This window comes from Lutra lutra, chromosome 2, assembly GCF_902655055.1.
Source record: "Lutra lutra chromosome 2, mLutLut1.2, whole genome shotgun sequence".
Lineage (NCBI taxonomy): Eukaryota > Metazoa > Chordata > Mammalia > Carnivora > Mustelidae > Lutra > Lutra lutra.
The window spans coordinates 21,337,070-21,364,191 of NC_062279.1; the positions used below are offsets into that span (position 1 = coordinate 21,337,070).

At 34.7% G+C, this 27,122-nt stretch overlaps 1 protein-coding gene across 1 annotated transcript in view; it reads right to left on the reverse strand.

Annotated features, from left to right (window-relative positions):
* Positions 1-27,122, reverse strand: part of SGCZ (sarcoglycan zeta) — a 1,128,323-nt gene that overhangs the window by 480,053 nt on the left and 621,148 nt on the right. Inside the window, exon 2 of the mRNA XM_047715970.1 lies at positions 16,980-17,174. Within this exon, the coding sequence (XP_047571926.1) occupies positions 16,980-17,174 (195 nt within the window). The remainder of the gene's footprint in view (positions 1-16,979; positions 17,175-27,122) is intronic.

Sequence of the window (27,122 nt, forward strand, 5' to 3'; positions counted from 1 at the left end):
ACACTCAAATTCAATCTAAGTAAATATTTTTTTTCAATTTATTATTTCTTTTTTTTCTTTTTTTTTAAAATTTTTATAAACATATAATGTATTATTAGCCCCAGGGGTACAGGTCTGTGAATCGCGAGGTTTACACACTTCACAGCACTCACCATAGCACATATCCTCCCCAATGTCCATAACCCCACCCCCCTCTCCCTACTCCCCTCCCCCCGGCCACCCTCAGTTTGTTTTGTGACATTAAGAGTCTCTTATGGTTTGTCTCCTCCCGATCCCATCTTATTTCATTTATTTTTTTCCTATCCCCCCAAACTCCTCACGTTACATCTCCACTTTCTCATATCAGGGAGATCATATGATAGTTGTCTTTCTCTGACTGTAAGTAAATATTTTTACACTAATTATTTTCTACCTGTATACCATAATGACAACTTTAATATATTCATCACTAATCATTAGTCATTAAAAATCTGAACAAGACAAATTCTCTATTATGTTTCTAGAGAAATATATACCTCAGCAAATTCTTTAGGATTTTAAAAATATGATTCTTTATAAGTAGTGAATGTTGCATTCCCATAAGCAAGGTTAAACTATTGTTCAAGCATACCATCGTAGGGAGAAACATGCTATAAGTAGAAATAAATCCTTAGCTTAATCACTGAGATGAAAATAATAAATTCTGATTCAGGTTATCTCAGAGAATTTTCCAGAATATTTTTGTGGGAAATAAGAATGGTCTTACATCAAAAATAATGTGTAAAAAAAATAAATAAATAAAAAATAATGTGTAGTACCAATTAATAAATGAAGCTATAAATTCATTGAAGAAAAAGAGACATTTCATATATGATTTTTAAAATGTCTTATATTTAAAAAAAACAAAATGTCATATTTCAAATTTAGCTCTAGGAAATATGTTAGTGTCATAATCATAAATGCATTTTTCCATTAGTTTTATAGATTTTAGAAAACAGTTCATAAATAATGTTGTTTTTCCAAAGAAAAATTTGAAAATTATTAACAAATGACTATTTTAGATCCGTGAAATCACCAGTTAATATAGTTGATTGTCAAATATTTAATACCAAAGAGTTCCCTTTGTATAGTATTGTTTCAACTTATTTCAAGTGATTTTCCAGACTACTGTCCAATTGATTCATTTTTGTTATACTTTATGTACTTATTGAATTAATGAATCCATGGCTAGGTATGTAAAAAATGGAGGTGAATTTTAAAAATATAATTAGAACTGTATGAAGCCAGAAGGCTACAGAAAGTAAACACCTTTAAAATATTAACCATATCAAAAATAACAATGCGTACTTACCATTCCCAATTTTGCTAATTTAATGAGATGTTTTACATTCAAAATTTATCTGACTCTATTTTATTAACACTCAGTTTTATCTGAGGGCTAGATGCTATTCAGGTTCTAATTTGCATAAAATAAGCATAAAAATCAATGGGAATTCAAAAAAGATTTAAGGCACCTAGAATTTAGAGTATACATATATATACTGCTTTTCCCTTTCTTCCTCCCAAGCACAAATACTGGCCAATTAGTCTGTGTTTTATTTGAGAGACCAAGTAGGAACAAAAGGTCAGAAGAGGTCCTGTTTGGTGACAGTGTTAAATTCTGCTTGGAGTTTCAGAATTTAGACTTAGGTCAATGTTAGAACGCAGTAGGAATGCTTAAAATACCTGATTTTGCAATAAATTAAAAATGAGGTTTTTTTGTCCCCTATTGTTTATGTGTTTGTTTACATATGTGAGTGTGATTGTGAGCACACACTGTTTGTGTACAACAAATTGTGCTGGAATTCAAGGCTAGATGATTTGCAATTACACATTTTCTACTCAAATACAAAAAGAATCAGTGTTCTGGTGAGCATTCTGAGAATTAATATCTAATATCTAATATCTAATATATCATCTCTAATACCTCGAAGAAGCAATGCAAAGAGTCATGGATATAAATTTTAGATTGAAAATTTCTGTATCTGTTTATAATTTCTTATAAAACAAAGGGTTTTTTTGTTTTGTTTTGTTTTTTAAATTTATTTGACAGAGAGAGAGTAGGCAGAGAGAGAGGAAGAAGCAGGCTTTCCACCTAGGAGAGAGCCCGATGCGGGGCTCAATCCCAAGACCCCGGGATCATGACCCCAGCCGAAGGCAGAGGCCTTAACCCATTGAGCCACCCAGGCACCCCAAAACAAAGGTTTTATAAAACAAAGTTTATCAACAAATATTTATAAAATAAATTAAGGCAACATGACTTGGATGAAACTTCCAGTTGGATATCCAACTGAATAACGCAACTTCTTTGAGAATCTAGAGCTATATAAATAATCAGAAACCTCAAAGCCTTGGGCAGGTAAGGTATACAGCTGACTCTTAATAAAAGTATCAATTGCAGAGAGGAAGGAAGAGAGAAAATCTTAAGCAGGTTCCAAACCCAACATGGAGCCCAGTGTGAGGCTTGACCTCACAACCCTGAAATCATGACCCGAGCCAAAACCAAGAGTCAGACGCTTAACCAACTGAGCCACTCAGGCATCCTAGCTATATTGTCATTACTTTTAATAAAACTTTAAATAACTATCTTCAAGTGGTAGATACGTTTTGAAGTATCATTATGTACTTAAAGTTTAAGTACGTTTTGAAGATACGTTTTGAAGTATCATTATGTACTTAAAACTAGTATTACAGGAAAAACAAGAAAAAGTATGCTAATTTGGTAAGTTTGAAAATAGTATTTGGGGCACCTGGGTGCCTCAGTTGGTTAAGCAACTGCCTTTGGCTCAGGTCATGTTTCCAGGATCCTGGGATTGAGCCCCACATCTAACTCCTTGCTCAGCAGGGAACCTGCTACTCCACCTCCTTCTACATGCTTCTCTGCCCGCTTGTGCTCTCTAAAAAAAAAAATTGCTATACCTTCTTTTAAAAAAAGGAAATGGTATTTAAAACACTGACAACATCAAAACCTTGCAAAGATGTGGAACAAGAAGAATGTTCATTCATTGCTATTGGGAATGCAAAAAGTACAGCCATTTTGGAAAATGATTTAGTTTCTCACAAAATTAAACATACTCTCACTAATCAATCTAATAATCACTCTCCTTGGTATTTACCCAAAATTTTTATGGCAGTGAAACTGCTCTGAATGATACTATAATGATAGATACGTATCATTATACATTTGTCCAAACCCACAGAATGTACGATACCAAGAGTCAACCCTAATGTAAATCATGGACTTTGAGTGATAATGATGTGTCAATGTTGGCTCATCAATAATAACAAATGAGCGACTCCAATGAGGGATTTTTTTCATGAGGGAGGCTGTATATGGGGTTGGGGGGAAGAGTATACAGAAACTCAGTATTTTGTGTGAACCTAAAACTGCTCTAAAAAATAAAGCATGTTTAAAATCCTGAATTTAAAAAGAAAGGGGGGTATTAACTGTTGTTTTAATTGCATTTCTTAGGATACTTTATTTATTGCCACATATACTAATCACATTTATTCATCCTTTATATTAAAAATCTGGAAATTTTAAAATCAGGGTAATGCCTAAATAGTTGTCCATTAACGACAGCAAAACATTATTTTTTTAGCATTGCACAAAAATTGTATGATTTGTTAACCTTTTTTCATGTCTTAGGATCCTACTGAAGTGGAATCTATTCATCCTATGAATCTTGACTGCCTTGTGACTTTCTTTAGCTAATGAAATGTACAAATGGGAACAACCGGTTTTGCACATCAGATGTCTAGAAGTCTTGCATATATCCACACTCTTCCTTGGAACTGCTAACCTGTTTTAAAATGGCTAACCATTACGGTAGGCATTTTAATAACCAATACGTTAGCCATTTTAAAAAACATTGTCTTTTCACTTGAAAGACAATTGATCTGATTGCCCAGCCAATAGTGAAATGACTCTCAAATATGGAAATGAGGCATCCTTACCCAGCCAGCTACAAGATAGACAGACAGCCTGCTACATATATATGCGGAAGCCCAGGCAAAACACCATTTGATGAAACTGTCCATTCAATCCACAGATTTCTGTGTTAAATGAATGTTTATTATTTTATTCTACTGGGATTTGTGTCTGTTACATGCTATTCTTGTGGCAATAGAGCACTGATAATGTTGTACCTCTAAAATGCCTATAAATATATAAAAAATTGAGCATGCCAATAATTTCTTAGAAGAAAACAGTGCTCGTGTATGGGACCACTTAGGACTTGTACAGAGGACAGAAAAAGTTATAGAAAGTACCATTATTCTATAGTTTTGTTATAATTAATATATTTTGAATATAACGAATTAAAATATAGCAACAGAAGGTAAGTTAACAGGTGTTAAACTAGTAACTTTATCGCATTCCAAAATTAAGAAGAAAATATTTAATTTCATGGCCCTAAAAAATGTATGAGGACTTACAAATTTACTAAATTATTATCAAATAGTAGAATATTGCCCACAAAGAAAAATTTTCTTTTGGCTAGAATGGCTTATAAATAGTATCAACAGTAGAATGATTCCTGAGTGGGTGGAACACATTTGAACTGGTGCATTAGAAAAACAAATACTCAAATATCAACTCAGTCACTTTTTAGTTACCTGAAATTGGGCAACATTTTCTCTTTAAAAATAGAGATAATAATATGTATCTCATAGGAATGTCATATTATGTAAGACCAAACATATACAACACCTTATTGTTGCATGAATATTTTTCCCTTTTCCTTCTTTACTAATTCCAATTTCTATTTTATTTGAGCACCTAGGTATGCACATATTTTAAATAAATTATAAGAGCTTTTCTAGAAATCCGAGTGTTTATTTTATTTTCAGCTTACTAACTAGAGCTTCTGGAGAGCTACAAAGTTAATATTGCTTTTAAGTCATCAATCAGAAATGAAGCATTTTAGGAAAAAAGTAAACTAGGTTAACCGAAAAATAGAATTCAATTTACAAAATTGTAATTTACCATGAGCTAGAGTAAATGCATATTATAGTGGAGATGTACACTGTATAGTGGAGATATAGTGGAGACATTTTAAACAGTTTAAGCAATTTGTATTACTTTTTAATATCATATCTTAGAGACTAATGAACACCGAATATAAATACTTCTTTTGGTAATGCACACACACATACATGTTGTGGGTCAAATTTGTATTTAAGTTTTCTATTTCCCTCCTCTGACTAAAACTGGCATCATGAGATAAACTTGGTTAGTTTATATGAAACTTTTAACAAATGCACAGTGCTTCTGCAGTTTAATTCAACTCAAGCCCTATATCAAAAAGGAATGAAGGGATACCAGTGGTAACAGGGGCTTACCGTATTTCAAATCTCTAAATCCAAGAAATATACAAAAATTGTGGATACAAAAATATGTGAATTGCGGGAAAACAGGTATTTTACTCTCTAATGACATCATTCAGTTTCAGAATTTATAAGACACATTGAAGTACAGTTGAACAGATCTGGAAATATTTTATGGACCATCACTCACACTTTGGGAAGAATGCAATTGGGGACGAAGCTGATAGTGAACAGCTGATATAAATAGCTTCCAATTATTTGCAAGGGCACTTTAATGGTGAATTTCCACAAGTACTTAAAACTAAATATTAAACTCTTTATTTAACAAACTAGATGTACTATATTAGTACTATTAATCTATTATGTAGTATTAATATATATTTGTTCTGGGGATAAGTTTATGAACTAGCAAATAGAAGATCTACAGTAGTATTATTTAAATTAATAAATACATATTAATTCCTACTTAATAAGATTACTTTTATGAAAATAATATTTTCTTTACTTGGAAAGAAGAAATATGACATTTCAGGTATGCTTTTGAAAAGCAAATGTTTACTTTTTTTTTTTTACAAAGTAGCAAAAGAGCAAAATATTACCCCTTAAGATAATCACCCTTACTTGATTTTTTCTTAAAACCATCCCCAAATTTCCCACTAAAATAGTCATATTACGTAAGACAAACTATATGTTATTTTATGTGAGAATAAGTACATATATGAAACATATTACTTTAAGTTAAATTTAATCCAACATATTTTATGTTCTGACTGTTCAGTTACCCACATGGGTGAGTGATATTATCTTTCCGGACTTCCATTTTCTCTGAGTACAATTAGGACACTGACCTAAAGTCCTTTCCAGCTCTCTATAATACACAATTTATTAAACATATAAACCAACGAGTCTATACTTTCCTAATTTTTCATTTAATTACTAAGATTTTTAATTCTTTATTTTCCCTTACAAAACATCTAGTAGTCTAGTGTACTTCACTTTGTTATGATTTATGTTTTCCCACTGTTTTTTGTAGTTTGTTTCAGTAAAAAGAACTATTACTTGGTACTTGTTTGAACTTGGATAAAAATGACTGAATTTTTTCTTTATAAAGTCAAGGAAAGAAAATGTACTGCTGGGCTAAGACTAAGCATGAAAGATTCCATCTGAGAGGGACAATTTGTCAGAAAATTATGAGGAGGTACAAACAGAGGGTTATAATGGAAACAGTCTTGCAACATTAACTATATCATTCACTCTCATCAATTCTATAATACATCTACACACCACACTGAGGGGCGGTGTAGGCCGGATGGTTCTCTAGCAAGCAGGCTCTCGCTGCTGGCATTCCCCCTCAGAGTGACCATGTGCCACAGAAGGTAGAGCCTCATCTTGGCTTGGGGTGGGCACCATGATTCATGCACAGAGGAATTAATTGGGAAAATGGCAATGGCAGCCCAGAAAGGTGGACAAAAGCTATGATCCTAAATCACCTTCATGGTGGTCTCTTCACGACCAATTACTTAACCCCTCACAAAATATGGTTTAACCAGAGCAAAGACTGGAACACAGGCATAAAATTGCCTTTATGAAAACCACTGTCTCTTTTTAAAAGATACCATTAGTAAGCACCATTACTGTACCCAGAAATTAAACCTAATGCTCACTCGGCCAAAATCAAAAGTACAGTCACATTCAGAACTTACAGAGGAGTTTTCACTGTTCTAATTACTGACTAAGAGAGATTAGGTATGTTTCCCCATTAAACTAATAATAGTTGAAAGAATTGAGGAATCTTTGTCCAACAAATTTAAAATGTAATTAAAATCAGTGATGTCACAGTTATATATTTAGTAGTGTTGTATGAATGCACAGAGGTAGACAGGGAAGTAAATCATTTAATGAAGAATATTGAACTAATTTAATTTAATTTTGATAACAGTAATGCAATGAAAGGTAGTGAAAAGAATGTGGGCTTAAAATTGTATAGCCCATGCTTCTAAACTTGTTCATCAATGTGACCTTGGGAAGTTTATTTAATTTCCCTAAGCCTCTGTGTCTTTCACTGCCAAAAGGGATAATATTTACTTTGTAGTGTTGTGAAATTCATTAAGAACTGGTCTATCTAGCACATAATCTTGCTGAATACAAACTGCATATTAAATAAATATGGGCTCCCTGGCATCTTAAACTTCACTCTCATATGTAAAGATTATACCCTAAGATTATAATTCAGGATGTTATAAAAATAATTCAGAATACAGTATCTCAATCAGATGATAATTTGAAACTGAACATTAAAGAAATTCAGGACATTTAGGATTAAGAACAGACATCTCTCTCTATCATCCAGTAATGTTAATTATAATTTTTCCAAATTGTTCAAAAAGGAGATCAGTTCACTCTGATAAATGAGCTCTCTCTTTCGGACAGGCTAGTAGGGTCACTTTCAGGTAATGCAGGTTAAAAAAAAAGAAAAGAACAGTTTAAGGTCATCAAAATAATTATGCTGTTTGACAGCTGAATGGTTCCTTTTAGAAGTTTTAAATATAGTTTTCTATATCTCAGCATTAAATTATAATTTCAAAAGAAATTTTTATTATCCTTTGATCATCCTAAGGAAAGAGACATTTTCTCTGATAAAATGTATCAAGTAAAACAACATTAATTATTCACATCTACTAATGCAGGGGAATAATGTTTGTCATTGTTCAGCTGACACCACTTGAGTGCTTATATTTTAACTCCTTTTATAAGAGTTCACTCACTTAATACTTCTAACATCTCCATGGGTCAACACCATTGACCATTTTACAGATGGAAATACTGGAGTTAGAAGCCTAAGGAACTTGCACAAGGTCATCCTGCTAAGCAGCAGTGATGGAGCCAGAATGTGAACCAGTGTGGCTCAAAAGCTCATGCTCTTAACCTTTATGTGTATCATTAGCATGAATAAGATTATAAATACCATCACTTTTTTTACTATTTATTTATTAATACACATGGATTCAAGATCCTTTCATCTTTCTAGGACAGTTTAAATTTTTAATTTAAAAAAAAAGTTTTTTTAAAGATTTTATTTATTTATTTAAGAGAGAGAGTATGACTAGGGGTGAGGGGAGGAGAGCAACAGGGACAAGTAGACTTAGTGCTAAGTGCAGAGCGTGACATGGGGCTCCTCTCATGACCCTGGGATCACAAACTGAGCCGAAGTCAAGAGGCGGACCCTTAACCGACTGAGCCACCCAGGCGCCCCCAACAGCTTTAGACTCTAATAGAATCAATTTAATTCTCATGATGTGTGGAGTAACTATAAAGTTGGAGCCACAGAAAGTGAGTAAGGGCAATGACCGCAAACTCTGGGAGAGCTGTTAGGATATGGCAGGCATTTCTGAAGAACGGTCATTATTTTAATTGTTTTGACGTCTACAATAATGTAATTGGAAAAAAAAAATAATGTTTTATCCATGGGACAGAGTAAGAAACGAAGGCATAGTTTAAATAACTTGCCAAAGGTGACATAGCTAATAAGTGCCAAAAGCCGGATCTGGATCCAAATTCATTCTTTTAACCACTGCTTGATGGATGATGAGAGCTGTCTTAGCGTACCAGCAGTCTAAGGAGATCTTGCTACTGAAACCAATTTTTTATGTGAAAATACTTTACTAGCAGAAAGTAGAGACTCAAGTTTTTTTTTTTCCCTAGTAATATAACATTTATAAATAAAAATTCATTTTATGGTCTTACATTGTTGTATATATAAAATTTTGTGGGGGATTTAAGAAAGAATGTTTACTAGAAAGAGCATAAGGTTCAGTTTTTTGAATTAACTTTTTAAACATCTGATTTTGAACTCATGTTTTATAACAATTCTGTGAGAAATGCAAATGACAAAACTCACAATGCTACTTTTGCCCTTGTGGACCGCTTGAAGAAAAGTATTCCCTTTTTCTACTTTCTGCTGTTACTGATTCCTTTCCTTTTTCTTTTAGTAACTGGAGTTTAGATTTAAATTAGTGGATGTATATTTTGTTTGTTGGGCTTATGACCTTCTTTTTAATCAAAGCCAATTCAGAAAAATCACAAATACCCCCTAGACATGACAGGAAATTGAATCAACAGATGTCCCTAGAAAATCTTGACATTCCACTGACTTCAACTGTTAAATGAAGAGACATTTGGGGAAGTTATGTGTGACTATGGTGAGCAAGCCAAGGCTTCTCAGCAGCAGGTGCCCTCCCAAAAGAGGCTGGAAGTCAGGAAACACAGAATGATTGTGTCTCATGCCTGAAGGTCTGAGTACTTTTTCTAGAGGGATTGTAAACAAGTGATGATACAACATTTTTGGGATTTGGTAGTCATTTATTGCCAGCTATGGTACCTCTTAATTACCAATAGATCTTGTCTCAAAAGATGAAGTAGGATAGTACAGAAAAAGAGTATTTTTACATAAAATCTAATTGGGTTTTTTGGGTTTATTTTCCCCCATGGAAAAGATAAAACTGGGATTTTACGCTAGTCAATACTGAGGGAATCGGTCAGACCTACTAATTGGAGCTTCAAAGGACTCTACTTTCACTGAAAAACCGTCTTACTTAAGAGCTTTGGGATTCTAGGAGAAAGTGTGCTCTGCTTGTCTTCCTATCAGGGGAAGCTAGTCACCAAAAGGACTTGATATGAAAGGACTTGAAGAATGCCACTCTCTTAATGGGGGAGGGCGAAATGTCAGCTAAAAACTAAAACCTGCAAAATAAAAGCAGAAACCAACTGGAATCTGAGGCAGTTTTATAGAAAGAACAAGTGGAAATATTAAGACATTAAATTTGAGGCTTCTTCTATTCAAACTGAATCTAGACTTTTTAAAATTACAAAAAGTCAACCAAAAATAATGTGTCACCACCTATTATGTTCCTAGCCATGCCACCAAGATAAATAAGACAATAAAACCAGCTCTGCTGCTTGAGGAATTCCCACATTAATGGACTGAAGTAGGGAAGCTGAAGAGACTCCATTTTGGAAAGGTTCCATCTCTGCTGTTCTTCTGCTAAGTCCCATTTACTCATGTTCCATATTTTACCTTTGAATAAACCAAAGAAGCTGTGATCCCACATGAAGGGGGAAGCAATAAAGTTAATCATTCTTGGAGTTTTGTTCTAGGCCCCAAACACCTCATAACATCTAAGAGCCAGATCCCAAACCTGTTCCTGGACCTTAGCTTCAACCAACCTTGGCTGATGCTGGCATCAATACCCTTACCTTTGGTAATTTATGGAATAACACCTATTCACCTGACACTTGTGTTTTATTGAAACTTACTGTGCATCTGTAGAGGAACCAGTACCCTAGACCCTTTCCTAATATAAATCCCTGAACCCAAGCAGTAGTGAAACTTATTCTTCTCTCCTTCCAGTCTCCCAGATACTCCATCTGTTTTTCTCTACATATCACTTGTGCTATTTAATAAACTGTTGTCACATTCTCCAGCTCACATTTAACTTCTATTCTGCGTGAAGCTGAGGACCCTCTTGGCTGGGCCTGTGGGACCCTCCCCTGGGTTCTTGGACCCAGCCTGTCTGTACCAGGACTGGGGGAAAATTGGTGGAAGAAAAGAATCTACATCTAGATGAACCATAATTATAATCTAACATAGTAAGTACAACTGCAGAGATAAGATATATGGAATATAAACAGATACAGGAATAAATCTGTCAGAAAGAGACACCTAAATAAACTGATAAGAAGGATCTTCATTAGATAGCTGGGTGTCAGATTTGTGGCTTATGAAGTAGCAATTTAATTTAGCTGGAAATTCTCTGTTAAGAGGTAAGGTGAACAAAAGAAACCTTTACAGGTTGCTGGAGGTAATATATATTGAGTCAATCACTTTGGGGAAAAATTATATTAAAAGTCAATATTCACAGACATACACTCTGGATTCTAGAATCTGAAGAAACTCTTGTATAGGAGCAACTACAATTATTATTATACAAGAATGTTCATAGGATCATTGTTTGTGAGAGCAAATTAAACAATAACCAAAAACATTGAAAACAACTCAAAAGGAGGATTTGCAAATTAAATAAATAAGGTATATTCATTCAGTGAAATTTACAGCAATAAATACACTGCAGTAACACACATTAACAGAGATAAATCTCACAAACATATTGTTGAGTTAAAACACTATACTGTTTGAGGTTTATACACACATATATACACATGACACTAAATAAAAGCAAGAAAAATATTTAGGATTATAATTCTTTCTAGATAGAGTTAGGAATTTATTTTTCCAGTTGGGTGATGATGAAACAGGTGCTCATTTTATTGTTTATTATTGTTATTATTATTACTGATTCAAATATATATTTATGCATATCCTTTTATAGGATAAAATATTTCATAATAAACTAAAGTGTTAATAATGGCCATTCTCTGTACTACTGATATGGGTAATCAAGATTGGGCATTCCTCCCTAAAATGTGTTAGGGCTTAAATACAGGGGCTGCTGGGAATTATTAAACTTGGTGTGCAGAACACAAAACTACTTTTTCAATGTAGAAAAGGTACATAAACTGCACAGTGTGTGGAAACCTATCATGTGCTTATGAGACCTTAAATACCAACAGAGAGACAGGATAATAGGTACTATTTTTAATCAATTCTTCCCAGCTCAAGGCCAGCCTTTGGAAAGGCACAAGTCCTAGTGAAATGAAGAGTTTAACTAGATTTCAATGCAGATATACTAAAGATGGGCATTTATTTCAAAAATACATACTAAGAGCTAATTATCTGTCAGGAACTGTCCTCTGCCTTGGGGATATAGCAATGGAAAAGAGTAAAAAGCTCTGAGTCCTGTAGAGTTTATATTCTATCTGTGGGGAAGAAAACCAAACAGTAGACAAAATCATATAAAGAGAAACAATCTGTGATGAACATGCTAAGAAGAGAAGAAAAAAGTAATGAGACATCAATAAAACACGGTTATCTCATATTTAAGCTTCCTATATAACCTCTATATGTCCATAGATTTGAAAAACAAATATAATGCATTCGGTATGGGAACACAACTTTGATAAATATAAGAACTGGCTAAATATATAGAGATGGAAAAGTTTATTCTGATCTAATGGTCCCATTAAAGAGTGAAATGAAGAAAACTGGAGCAACAATTTTGGTGATAGGCACACTGACAAGTAACAGCATGCTGTAAATGCACTTTAGCCATCTTAGGTAAACTGATAATGGCTATGGATAATATGCCACTGGGTTAATGATGAAGATAAAGAAAAAAAAAAATAATCACATGCGTGAGAAGGGAATATGTGATACTTCATTTACCGAAGTATTAGAGCACAAGACTGAAGACTTAGCAAATGTATATTATTTCATATTCCCCCCAAATTATCTTTTAAAATCTGTAACATTAAAAACATTAGAAAACAGAAAACTGAACACTGTGATACATGTACTCTCTCTTAGCTTTAGAAAGGTACACTAAAATAAAAGAAAATATGATAAAAGACGTGAATGGCTCTCTGGCCAACAGCAATAAACGGAAAGATATTTTTAAAAGGTTGATAGTCTTGTAAACATATAATGATAACAATGTGATATAGATAGTATCTGAAACGAAGAAAGGCAAATGGCAGCTAAAGAAGCAAAGTGGCTACATAAAGTAATGGAGACATAGACTACTTCTCTATATAGAATACATTTCTTTGATGTGAAAATGTGTGCACGTGTATGTATGTGTACATAATATGCATATTTCTATATGTATATATGCACACATATATTTGTGTATGTATGTTTATATATATGTGTATGTGTGTATTAGAACAAACCACAGTCTTGCTAAAATAATAAATTCATGTCAGTTTGAAAGAATGCATCCCATGATTGGGGTTATATACAGAGAGACTGCACCAAAATAGCAAGATGTTAAAGAGAAATACAATTGATTTAGTGGGATGATTTGCTTATCTAAAGGAGGATTTCAGCAAATGTTAAGTGACCAAATGGAGAGAATGTCACAGAGTGACTTCTAATACTATGTGGATGGCTAAACTAAAAATTTCCCATTTTCTTTTTATTCCTAAAACACTATCATGATCCACTTCCTGTGAGATCTCCTTTCAGCCAACATTCATCCCATCGATCATACAAGTCTCTAAGAATTTTGTTTTCCAATTTGTTCAATTGATTGATTGTTTCAATTAATACCCATATCTGGATATTTATGACTTCTCAGTCTCAACATTCATGACCTTCCTCTTGCTCTTTGCTTAATAAATGGCATTTCTTTTTCATCATTCTTTTGCTGGCTAGTTAACATAGCTAATCAAATGAACTTGCAGTTGATGCTACCAACATTTACTTGGTACTTTTGTAATTAAAATGAATACTTTATTATTATAGTAATTTTTAACTTGCAAATATAGAACTTACTTAGGATGAGCACTTGACCCAAGAAAGAAATATCACCATAGCAGAATGCCTAGATTCGACAGATCTGCTAGACTTAGCCATTTATATTGAATCACACAGCCATTATGCCAACCAACAACCATCACCACCACCAACAGAAACACGTAACTGGGTTATACGATCCTAAGAGAATGAAGTTTCACAATCTCTTTCTTCAGCTCTTTCCTACATTTATCAACTCTCATAAACAGGAAATTGTGGTGTATATCTGTTCTAAGCCTTTCACCCTGTAGTATAAACTAATTTCCTTTTTCTTGATTCTCTGAACCTGGGTATCTCAATAGCTGTCAATTTTATTTTCACAAAATAAAGAGCAGAATAAGGTCATATCAACCACACAGATCATGTATAATACTAGTCGTAATGATGGACTTCAAGAAGCATCATAAAACAGGTTGGCAGTTATCCTTGCTGTGCTAAAAAGCACAATATTTTGATAACAATAACATTCCCAGTTTGCTGAAATAAAAGATGTTAACAGCCACATATTTCCAAGGACTGGATAGAAACCGTTATAATGAAACAAATACATTTTGTATAAATCAGTAATACTCCCCAAACAATGTATACATCATTTACTACTTCTTATGATAGTATGGCGAATGCTTTCTGGTATTCGCTCTAGAGATAGATGCAATCATAATGCACCAGTGAAAACGTAAAATTGATTTTGCTATTGCTCTCATGTAAGAGGATTACAAATTATTTTACACTTTTCAAATTCATACAACTTAATCTGGTGTGTAGTATTCAGAGCTGCTAAGCTCAGTAACTACTTAAGCAATTCAGAATTTCTCTGAATAATTATGAATTACTGCATTGAAACAGAGAGTTCATGACATTTCAAAGATAATCCTGACACAATAATTACTTCCTCTTTCCGTTTATTTCACTTACATACAAATAGCTTACATGGCTAAGGAATAACCTTCCATTTTTTGATTATTAAAAAGTAACAATGTGATTTACAGAAAGAAAGGTATGTTCAAAATTAAAGAAATAAATAAACACCAAAAACTCCCATGGAAATAAACTCCTTTTCATTATCCCCAGGAATATGTTGACATTTACATTTTGGCCAGCTGAGGTTCAAATTAGATAGCTCCATAGGTGACAGAAACCCTGAGGCCTGCATGGATCCTGAGGACAAAGGTGATTGTTTCAATTATTTCCCTTGAATGGCTTATCCTTCCTTGACCTCAGCATGAAGCAAGGTACTGGGAGCCTGATGCATGCAGCCATGTAATTATGCATTTAAGTTTATCCTCTTAATTAATTTAAATATGCTTGAGAAACTTACAGGGCTTGAATCTGAACATGTCCGTGGCCTGGTCACTGGATAGAATCAAGGCTCCTGAAGTGAGACAGCTGATCACAACTTCCATGAGCATTAGAAAGAAGCTCTTTGGTAGAGGTAATCAAATGCTTGAAATTTCAAATCTTGGAGATTGGAGTGATTTTTGTTTGTTTTGTTAAGAAAAATGAGGTTGAAAAGTTGCTGTCAGTAACTGCTAATATGGCTGATAGTCAAAACCATGTAAAAGAATCTTCAGCCCCTAATATATGGTAAATGAATCATTAATGAAGCCCAGACATCAGTAAGAGAAGGTAGGAGCAGAGCTTAGAACTAAAAGACTAGGAGTGGAATTAGTGTCATCCGTGTCAAAATAGTCTCAGGGTTGGGGGGAAGCACTGAGCCAACTCAGGATAAAGAATGGTTCAGATGCATTACCAGAGCATGGCTTAAAGCCATAATTTGCCTAGTAGCACCCAACTCTACCTCCAGCCACCCCGACACAGGCTCACAGACCTTGATCACTGACCCTGAACACATATCCATCACTAGGATATAGCTATTTTCTCTAATCCTGGAACATACTGAGTTTTGCTCAACTTTTCTTTGCCTTTCATTTCTTTTTTGATGAATACCTTTCAACATTTGCACTGTATCAGAGAAATGGAGCCCTTGCTCAGCTCATTTTTCTCCATGAGCATATGCTCTTCTATCATCATTTGCACAGTTATAGTTTTTCCTCTCAGGAAGGTTAGGCCACCTGCTCTCCCGGGGTCCTTCTACACACAACCACAGTGCCGTACACAATAGACAGATGCTGGGCTCATTTTCCTTTCCGAGATTATGTTTCAAGGTAGAATTACATGTTAGTGAACTCAGAAAGAAACTACGCTAAATCAATATACAGCAGAGTTTAAAAAAAAAAAAAAAGCAGCCCAATATACAAAGATCAGTGAAGTTAAACAGCCAGCTTTACACTTGCCCCTAAGGATGCAGAGTTCTAAAGAGTAACGGCAGTCTGGTCAGCAAGTGTAAGACACCTGCTTGAATGTGAAGATATCTGAGGCGTTTAAGCAAAGGCAGAAAGCTTTAAAGGCGGAGGAGAGAAATTTAAGAATTTAGCCAAAAAATACAAAGTGAGCTAAACTAAACTTGGCTGAAGCAGCTAATGTTTCCCAGATAAGTCAGACTCATAGGTTTATTGTACACATTCAATAAATTAAAGCAGTATTCATCAATGAGCTATATATAATTATTTTGTTATTAATTATTACTTTTCATGAAAGAGTGATTTATTTTCTGGTGTATCATATATTTACCATGTCTACTCCAAAAGAATGAAATCACCATCTAGTGACAATTATAGACATTGGTCCATGTGGCCCATGAAAAATTCCAGGGTTTAGATTTGATCATGCAGTATGTTACATAGAAAGCATATAGAGAGAAGTAAATACTCTATGTAAAGTATTTTAAAGGTACTTGTGATATCTAATATTAATTTTAACATAAAATATCATCTCAAAAAATATAGACTCATTTTCTAGATTACCAGGCTTAGCAAGCAACAGTTCATACTTATAGGTTAAAAGTCTAACTTGCTAATGAATCAGTATCCTGTACTAACTCATGATCTCAATTTCCCACACCTAAAGGACAGGTAGTAATATCCTATGTGTGTCATGAACACATATTGAATACAGTCTTAAAATAATATATGACATTCTTTGGAATTTCAAGACACATCCTTGTAAAGCTTAAGATAAGTAACTTTCAATTAAAAAATAAAAATAAAGCACTGTATCATCTTTGAACCAAAAGCAGTAGATATGAAGTCATGGTGGTACTTACCACAGTGAAATTCATCACTTTCAATATCCATATTGTCATGGCTAAGTTAACTATCATGGTAACCAACAGCAGAAGGACAAAGAAGTATAAGCACCTCTTTCGCCATCCATAAATCCCTACTGGGTAAAGTTGTGCATTCTCAGCCCTTGGCAGGTTGTTCTGCTGTGTTGCTAGTATATATTGTTCTCGTGTCATCTGGAAAAAAAAAAAAAAGAAAGAAAGAAAGAAAGAAAAGAAGCATTCAAAACTAAAACCAATGATTTTTTTTTAAATCAAAAGATACAACACATTTACGAATAATGGGTAGTGAGTGTTCAAATAATTATTGCTGTGTAACTAAAATTAGATTAGACTTGATTAAAATCTTACAAAGCCCCTTACATAACATTATCAGTGCTGCTTTTTAGTGCTGTTTTACTCTGAATTTTCTAAGATATATGTTATTTTCAGTAACATTTACCCAATTCTAACAGTAGTTTTTTTGTTTTGTTTTGTTTTGTTTTTCCAAAGAGACCCTGAAGACACTCATCTCTACTCCCAGGTATCTATAACTTAAAATTCTATGCACATCCCAACTACTCTTGGAATACATGTCACCTGTTCTTTAGGGTAGACAGAGACCAAATGTATCACAAGGCATTTCTGTACCTTTATCTAAAGATATGGGATATCAGGGCTCAGGGTATATTAATAAACTGTAAATGAATTTGAAAGAACCTATGGGAAGAAAATATACTTTTATTGAGAATTATATAGATATAGCTATTTAATTAATATTTTTACTTAGAACTTTGCTGGTTATTTATTTTAGTTATAATCAATGTGTTCTCAAAATAAATTTGATCTTGGGGCGCCTGGGTGGCTCAGTGGGTTAAGCCGCTGCCTTCGGCTCAGGTCATGATCTCAGGGTCCTGGGATCGAGTCCCACATCGGGCTCTCTGCTCAGCAGGAAGCCTGCTTCCCTCTCTCTCTCTCTCTCTCTGCCTGCCTCTCCGTCTACTTGTGATCTCTCTCTGTCAAATAAATAAAATCTTTAAAAAAAAAAAAATAAATAAATAAATTTGATCTCTAAAAAAAGAAGACACTATACTGTACTATTTTGTTATATAATATTATATAACATATTGATACACATAGAAGTCAGTTTTGGAAAAGAGGTGGTAGTATTCCTTGGTAATATATAAATTTAGTTTTTAAGTTAATTCTTTCAAAAAGCAAATACATTAGTTTCTGCTAGATTCTACCAAGAAGTACGGTTAAGAAAAGTAAAGGATATGGGGCACCTGGATGGCTCAGTGGGTTAAGCCTCTGCCTTCGGCTCAGGTCATGAACCCAGCGTCCTGGGATCGAGCCCCGCATCGGGCTCTCTGCTCAGTGGGGAGTCTGCTTCCCTTTCTCTCTCTCTCTGCCTACTTGTGATCTCTGTTTGTCAAATGAATAAATAAAAACCTTTAAAAAAATTAACTTTGAAATGATCATATAGTTTAAAAAAAAAAAAAAAGGGACGCCTGGGTGGTTCAGTTGGTTAAGTGGCTGCCTTCTGCTCAGGTCATGATCACAGCGTCCTGGGATCGAGTCCCACATCGGGCTCCTTGCTCAGCAGAAAGCCTGCTTCTCCCTCTGCCTCTGCCTGCCACTCTGTCTGCCTGTGCTCACTCTCTCTGACAAAAAAAGAAAAAAAGAAAAAAAGTAAAGGATATGTACTAGGCATACAATTTTTAGAGTAACTTATTATCCAAAGAATAAAAACTTTAATTTTTATAAAATATAATTTTCTATAAGGCAGTAAGTTTTTTAGTTTAGTTTTTTCTCTTTAGATTTCATCAGATTTCTTTTATTGTTCATGTCAATTAAACAATACAAGAACAGAAATCATGCTGAATAAATATACCAAAATAAAAGCAACATCATGAAGAATTAAAAATTATCTGTCAAGTAATATAAAATACAGGCATATCTCATTGTATTGTGCTTTACAGGTACTGCATTATTGACAAATTGAAGATTTGTGGCAACCTTGAGTCAAGCAAGTCTATCAGTGCCATTTTTCCAATGGCATTTGTTCATTTTGTATCTCTCTGTCACATTTTAGTAATTTTCACAATGTTTCAAGATTTTTCGATTATATTTTTCATGGTGATCTGTGATCAGTGATCTTTGATATTACTAATAATTTTGGCGAGGGGGGCACCATGAACCACACTTATGTAAGGTGATGGCTTTACTGACATTTGTGTGCGTTTTGACTGTTCCACACCGTGGCCCTTCGCCCTCTCTCCTTTTCCATCCTGTCTTTTACCTGAGACACAACAATATTGAAATTAGGCCCATCAGTGACTTGCGGGGATGAGCATCAGGTACTGTACGGAATTGTTAAATTACTATATTTATTGTACACCTGAAACTAGTATTACACTCTATGTTAACAGGAACTTAAATTAAAAAAACTTAAAGGAAAAACCCTGTAATGGTCACTAAGTATTCAAATAAAAGGAAGAGTTGCATGTTTCACTTTAAATCAAAAGGTAGAAATGACTAAGCTTGGTAAGGAAGGCCCATCTTCTTGGGCCAAACAGTTAGCCAAGATGTGAATGCAAAGAAACAGTTATTGAAGGAAATTAAAAATGCTATTCCAGTAAACAGATGAAGGTTAAGAAAGCAAAACAGCCTTATTGTTGATATGGAGAAAGTCTTAGTGGTCCGGATAAAAAAGTCAGAGCAGCCACAACATCCCCTTAAGCCAAAGCCTAATCCAGAGAAAGGCCCTAACTTTCTTCAATTCTCTGGAGGCCAATAGAGGTGAGGAAGCTGCAGAAGAAAAGCCGGAAGCCAGCAAGGGTGGGTCATGAGGTTTAAATAAAAAGCCATTTCCAAAACATAAAAGTGCAAGGCAAAGCAGCAAGTGCTTATGTAGAAGCTGTACCAAGTTATCTGGAAGACCTAACTATGATAACTCATGAGGGTGGCTACACTCAGCAACAGATTTTTCAATGTAGATGAAATAGCCTTCTGTTGGAAAAAGACACTACTTAGGATTTTCATATCTAGAGGGAAGTCTGGCTTCAAAGCTTCAAGGGAGACTGACTCTGTTAGCGGCTAATGCAGCTGGTGACTTTAAGTTGAAGCCAATGCTCATTTATCAATTCCAAAAATCCTAGAGCCCTAAAGAATTATGTTAAATCTATTCTGCATATACTCTGTAAATGGAGCAACAAAGCCTGGAGATGGCATATATATTTATGATTTAGTGACTATTTTAAGTCCATTGTTGAGAACCACTGCTCACAAAAAGATTATTTTCAAAATATTACTGCTCATTGCCAATGCACTTGGTCATTCAAATGCTTTGATGGAGATGTACAACCAGATTAAAGTTGTTTTCATGCCTGTTAACACAACATCCCTTCTTCAGCCCATGAATAAATGAGTAATTTGACTTCCAAGTCATATTATTTAAGAAATACATTTCATAAGGCTAGGTGTTATAGACGGTGATTCTCCTGATGGATCTGGGCAAAATAAACTGAAAACCCAGAAAGGATTCACCATTCTAAATGCCATTAAGAACATTCATGATTCATGGGAAGAAGTCACAATATCAATATGAACAGGAGCTTGGAAGAAGTTGATTTAACCCTCATGGGTTTGAGAGGTTCATGAGTTCAATGGAGGGAGTAGCTGCAGTTGTGGAAATAGCAAGGGAACGAGAATGAGAAGTGGAGCCTAAAGATGGGACTGAATTGCTATAATCTCATGATCAAACGTGAACGGATGAGGGATTGTTTCTTATGGCTGAGCAAAGAAAGTGGTTTCTTGAGATAAAATCTGTTCCCGGTGAAGAGACTGTGAAGATTGTTACAATGACAACAAAGGATTTAGAATATTATATAATTTAGTTGATAAAGCAGCAGCAGGCTTTGTGAGGACTGACTTCAATTTTGAAAGAAGATTTACTGTGGATAAAATGCTAAAAAATAGTCCTCTACACCACAGAGAAATCACTTGTAAAAGGAAGAGTCAATGGATGCAAAAGACTTCTCTGTTGTCTTATTTTAAGAACGTGCCAACCCAGTCTTCAGTAACCATCATCATGACCAGTCAGCAGCCATCAACTCTGAGGCATGATCCTTCACTAGCAAAAAGATTACATTTCATGGTAAGCTCAGATGATGTTTAGCATATTAGAGCAATAAAGTATTTTTAATTAAGGTATGCACATTATTCTGTTAAACATGTTAATGCACAATAGTAGACTACAGTATAATATAAAATAACTTTTATAAGCACTGGCAAACTGAAAAATTTATTTAACTCACTCTATCAAAATATTTGCTTTATTGTGGCAGTCTGGAATGGAACCTGCCATATTTCTGAGGGATGTCCATATATGTTATGTAAAATATGTAACTTAAGAGTATAAGTTATAGTGTTTATTGAGCCAATCCTCTTCTAAATAAAATGTGGAACTGCATATTGATAAATGCAAATGTCCAAATTTTTTTTGGCTTTTTCCCAATTTGTTTTAATTTTAGAGCTTGAGCTTTAAATTACCTTAATACAAACTGAGGATTTTCGAGGGGGGCGGTGAGCGGTTGGATGAGCCTGGTGATGGATATTATGGAGGGCACGTATTGCATGGAGTACTGGGTGTGGTGCATAAACAACGAATTTTGGAACACTGAAAAAAAAATAAAATAAAAGGAAATCAAACAAAAAATTATCTTAATGCACTATTAAACTTTCAAATTTTTTATGAAGAGCATTATGCTCCATATAATAAAAATCCTTGCATATGTTAAATCAGAATTCTAAATGAATTAGAAGTGCTAATAATACTGGATGATAAAGAGCACATTCTTTCATGATATAAAGAATTACCTGTTTGTTAAATGTCATAAGGTAAATATTTCATGTTTCCTTGATACTAGCCTCAATCTTTAGTCTTGAATGAGATTCCTATTTCAAGGGGTGATATACAACATATTAACTACTGTGTAATATATTACAACAGATGACCGTATGCCATGGGAATTTACTTTGCCTGAGGATTTGGTGGAGATCTTATAGTCCTAACAGCAGTTATGATTACAAAGCAGAAAATATATTAGAAGAAGAAGATAAAGGAATCTTAGGACAACCACCATTGAAATGAAGAATAAGGAAGGCATGAGAAAAGGAAGCACATGGTTGTAGAAGAAGGGCATGAGAGAGCAGAAGCCTGGCTATGCCTGATTGGCAGGTAGAAGACTTTGCCTTGTGTAGCTCCTCTGTGAAAAGGCACAAAAGCTGGGACTATTTAGATCATGCATTGCCTTTCATCTCACATTAAAGCAAAGTTCTTTCTCAAATATTCTATTTCTACTAATTATACTTAGACATGAAGGTGAAATTAATGTGTTTTAGAAAAGAAATGAGAACTTATTTAAATCTCTAAAATAAAACGAATACAAATTACAAAGAAAATGGTCTTTCGAGCAATAAAATTTTTTGGTAAAGCAATAGAAATTCTCTACATATATCAAATGTCACTAACAACTTTGTAAAGCAAATAGGATAACAAAAGGGTCAGAGAACAGGCTGTCTAGAACACATAAAAAATTTTGTTATTTAATTGCACTATTTTTTTTAAGATTTTATTTATTTACTTGACAGACAGAGATCACAAGTAGGCAGAGAGGCAGGCAGAGAGAGAGGAAGTGAAGCAGTCTCCCTGCTGAGCAGAGAGCCTGATGTGCGGCTCGATCCCAGGACACTGGGATCATGACCTGAGTCGAAGGCAGAGGCTTTAACCCACTGAGCCACCCAGAGCCCCCTAACTGCACTATTTTTATCACCTCAAGAAATTCAATGGTGTTTTCTTTTCTTTTCTTTTCTTTTTTTTAGATTTTATTTATTTATTCATGAGAGACAAAGAAGAGAGAGGCAGAGGCAGAGGGAGAAGCAGGCTCCCCACAGAGCAGGTAGCCTGGTGCAGGACTCCCAGGACTTTGGGATCATGACCCGAGCCAAAGGCAGACACTTAACCGACTGAGCCACCCAGGTGCCCACAATGTTGTTTTCTTAAAGATGAGCTTAATTTATATACCTTCCTCATCACAAAACAGAGTATCCAAAGGGCAAAAAGACAAGGGTAGGGTTTTCTTTTAAAAAACTTCATTTTTTCTTAAATCTCACAGACCGTTTTTTTTTTTCATTTTTTAAATAAAATTGTATTTAAATTCCATTTAATTAATGTATAATGTAATATTAGTTTCAAAAGTAGAACTTAGTGATTCATCAGTTGTATAGCACACCCACTGCTCATTCCATCAAGTGCCCCCCATAATGACCATCACCTAGTTACCCCATCCCCCCTACCCCCTCTCTAGCAACCCTCAGTTTCCTATGATCAAGAGTCTCTTATGGTTTGTCTCCATATAAGTGTCCATCTTATTTTATTTTTCCTTCCCATCCCCTATGTTCTTCAGTTTTGTTTTTGTTTTTTAAATTTCACATACGAGTGAAACAATATATTTGTCTTTTTCTGACAGACTTATTTCACTTAGTGTAACACCCTCTAGTCCCCTCCATGTCATTGCAAATGGCAAGATTTCATTATTTTTGATGGCTGAGTAATATTCCATCACACACGCACACGCGCACACATACATATAAGATCTTCTTTTAGCCATTCATCTGTCAGTGGACATCTGGGCGGACATCTGGGCTTTTCCCACATTATGGACATTGCTGCTATAAACATTGAGGTGCCCCTTCAGATCACTACATTTGTATCCTTTAGGTAAATACCTAGTAGTGCAACTGCTGGACCATAGAGTAGCTTTATTTTTAACTTTTTGAGGAACCTCCACACTGTTTTCCAGGGTGGCTACACCAGCTTGCATTCCCACCAGCAGTGTAAGAGGGTTCCCCCCTTCTCCACATCCTTGCCAGCATCTGTTATTTCCTGTAGCCATTTTTACTGGTGAGAGGTGCTATCTCATTGTGGTTTTGATTTGTATTTCTCTGATGCCAAGTTATGTTGAGCATTTCTTCATGTGTCTGTTGGCCATCTATATATCTTCTTTAGAGAAATGTCCTGTTCATGTTTTCTGCCCATTTCTTGACTGGATTTTATGTTTTTTGGTTATTGGTGTTGTTTTTCTTTTAATTACAAAACCTTTCAGGAGCTGTTACAGGACAGTAGTAGTACTAGCAAAGAAGAGTAACAATGTACTCTAAGAGATTAAGCAAACTATCATAGATTTGTACCTTTTACAACCTTTGCCTAAAATGTTAAATATTGATCCATTTTCAAGTATTAAAAATATTCTGAAATACCTTGGTTCCCTAGGCATTCTGAAAATTCTTTAAGTAAAATAGAAAATTGGTCCACTAAATGATATTGTGATTCTAAAGGAATCTATCAAACAAATGTACACTTGCAGAGATACTTATTTTCTGAGATCAGCATGGTAGATTTCCTAAGAGAGAGAGAGAGAGAGAAGATCATGATTTCCTGAGAGAAAACATCACCACACTGAAATGTCATTCTGGCTTAGTCCTCTCTACTTCTGCAATATAAATTCAACATCCTACTTCACAATACTTTCTCTGCAATTCTTTTGGTTTTCAAGGTTGTGCAGATTCACTCCTCCTGGCCACTTAATAAAATCATTAAGACCTTAATCATCTTAGTTTTGTCATTCAATTTCATGTTATATTTCTTTTTTTTTAATTTTTACTTATTTATTTGAAACAGCAAGAGAGAGAGAGAGCGAGAGCGAGCACACAGGGGGAGCAGCAGAGGGAGAGGGAGAAGCAGACTCCCCTTCTGAGCAGGCAGTCAGATGCAGCCTCAATCAAGGGACCCTGGGTTTATGACCTGAGCCAAAGATAGACGCTTCACCAACTGAGCCACCCAGGCACCCCTTCATGCTATATTTCTTGTCTACAAAGCATTTTTAGGACCAAACAATTTATAACAGCTAGTCTTTTTTAGTTAATACCAAAGAACACCTCAGCCTTCTTGGATCAAGACAGCTATCAGCATTCACATTAAGGTAAATGCAAATACCTGTATTTTCATGTAATTCAGGGAAGGGACTTTGCACTTTCTTTATAAAGAAACATACTTACAAAAATCCTGATAATGTGAATAAAATATGCAGCATGATTTTAGGAAGTTAAATGAAAGATACATGGGTGAATAGAATTAGACCTTGGGAATTTTTCAATATTTTTTATTTTTTTAACTGAAAGCAGCTGTGCTGTGGTTCAAGTCTGCAGGCAGCTGGCATGGGAACATGTTGCACCAAGATTCACTTCCTTCCTTCACAGAACACTTTTTCAGAAGCTCCATGACCACAAACTTGCTCCATTTGGATTTCAATGTGTGGGACCTAGAATGTATGTGTGTGCAGAAGAACCATCCTCTCCTTGCCGACCCCAATAGTCTTTGCCCTCTTTAAGTGAGGTTTTAGCATTTATTTTCTAAAATTGGCAGTGGAAATAGGAGGGCATCTATAAATAGAATTATTAGACATGGTATCTTTCTGTATAGATAGGGAAGGCTAAAGAAAATTTGACCTCTGCTAATATTTGAGAACAGAGGAAGAAAAGAAGATGCTAAGCGAGAGTACAATGCATAAGGTAATTGTTTTCCATTGTTGGTGGTTATAATTAAGGGTAAAAATAAAAGCTACTAATGGAATGCCCCATTTTTTGTCTTGTAAGGGAAAAATACCGTCATAAAGGATAACTGAGTGACCCTACCATGTTTGTATCCTCATGACCATTAAAGGGAGAGAGTTTGAACAACTTAAAAATGGGAGTAAGAACTGAGAAACGTGGAGGTGAGCTGTGGGACATAGCTCTTTAAAATCTGAGTTTTACCAAATACAGAAAAAGGACCATCAAACATTGCACAAGTGCTTGAGGACATTAGAAAGTTAGTTCAAGATTGATCACTTTATCTCCAGTTTAGATTTTGCCACTAAATTGTCAATCTGTTTTTTTAAATATCACATGTAACAATTTTATAATACTATTCACATAAACACTGGATATAATGCAGAGATGTAAGCACAAGGACTGGAAGGAAATAGCAAATTATTTATTGATTTCCCTCACTAATCTGATTCCTTAAAATCAGAATATAAATTGAGCATCTAATTTCTGCTCAGACCTGTCCCCGGCGTCCCCTGTTATGGGAAATATGAACATAAAACATACATCTCTGAGAAAGTAAGCTAGATAATTTGAAAAATTGCTTTTGATTTCTGATTCTGGAGCTAGTATTCAGTATACTCAAGTACCAATATGCAATAGACTTGTAACCATAAAAATTGAATCTTGGTTCCAAAACCTCTTAACCTGCTCAATGGGAGTAGCTTATTTCTAGGAGAAGTGGCAAATCATGTTGGTGTCACTTTTCTTTAAGTGCTGATCATGTTAGATTTAACACTACAATTGTCTCTTATTTGTTCAGAGAAGGAATGGAGCACAATCAACTAAATGCAGCCTTAGATTTATGTGCCAAGTTGCAATCCCAGCCCAGCCATTCCGTTCTGTGCATCCTAGGGCAAGTCACTTAGACTTTCTCTGCCCCAGATTCCTGAGCTCTCAAATGAATATTACATTGACTTATATAAGAGCAATATGGGATCATCAAAGTAGGATGTTGAAGTGTCCTTTTCATTTTAAATGGTAAAAATACTCATTTTAAAACTTTGTTTTCTACCTGTTAGCTAGTGGTCACCTACTCAAGAGCTATATGAGTATTTATAATAGAATTAATTTCAAAAGACATGATTGGAATCTCATTTTAAAAACAAAATGTTTGAAGTGTTCAGATTATATGGTGTGAACTTGACAAAGCAGAAAGGCATTTTATTTCCTGTTCCCAGAAAATGAGTCTCTAAACAGCTACTAATGTTGAGAGAGATTGAAAACAATACAGTAAAGTCCACTTACCATGGCAATTTAAACTTCTCCCTACCTATGACACTTAATTCTCAAAGGCATATTCCAATATGGTGGTAGTTAAAATTTGCTACTTGAGAAAAAGTGTCCCTTTGGAAAGGATTTTTTTTTTTTCCAGTTGGTTTATGGAAAACGTGGTAGTCCATTTTTACAACCTGGTAAAGAAGCAGCCTAGCAACT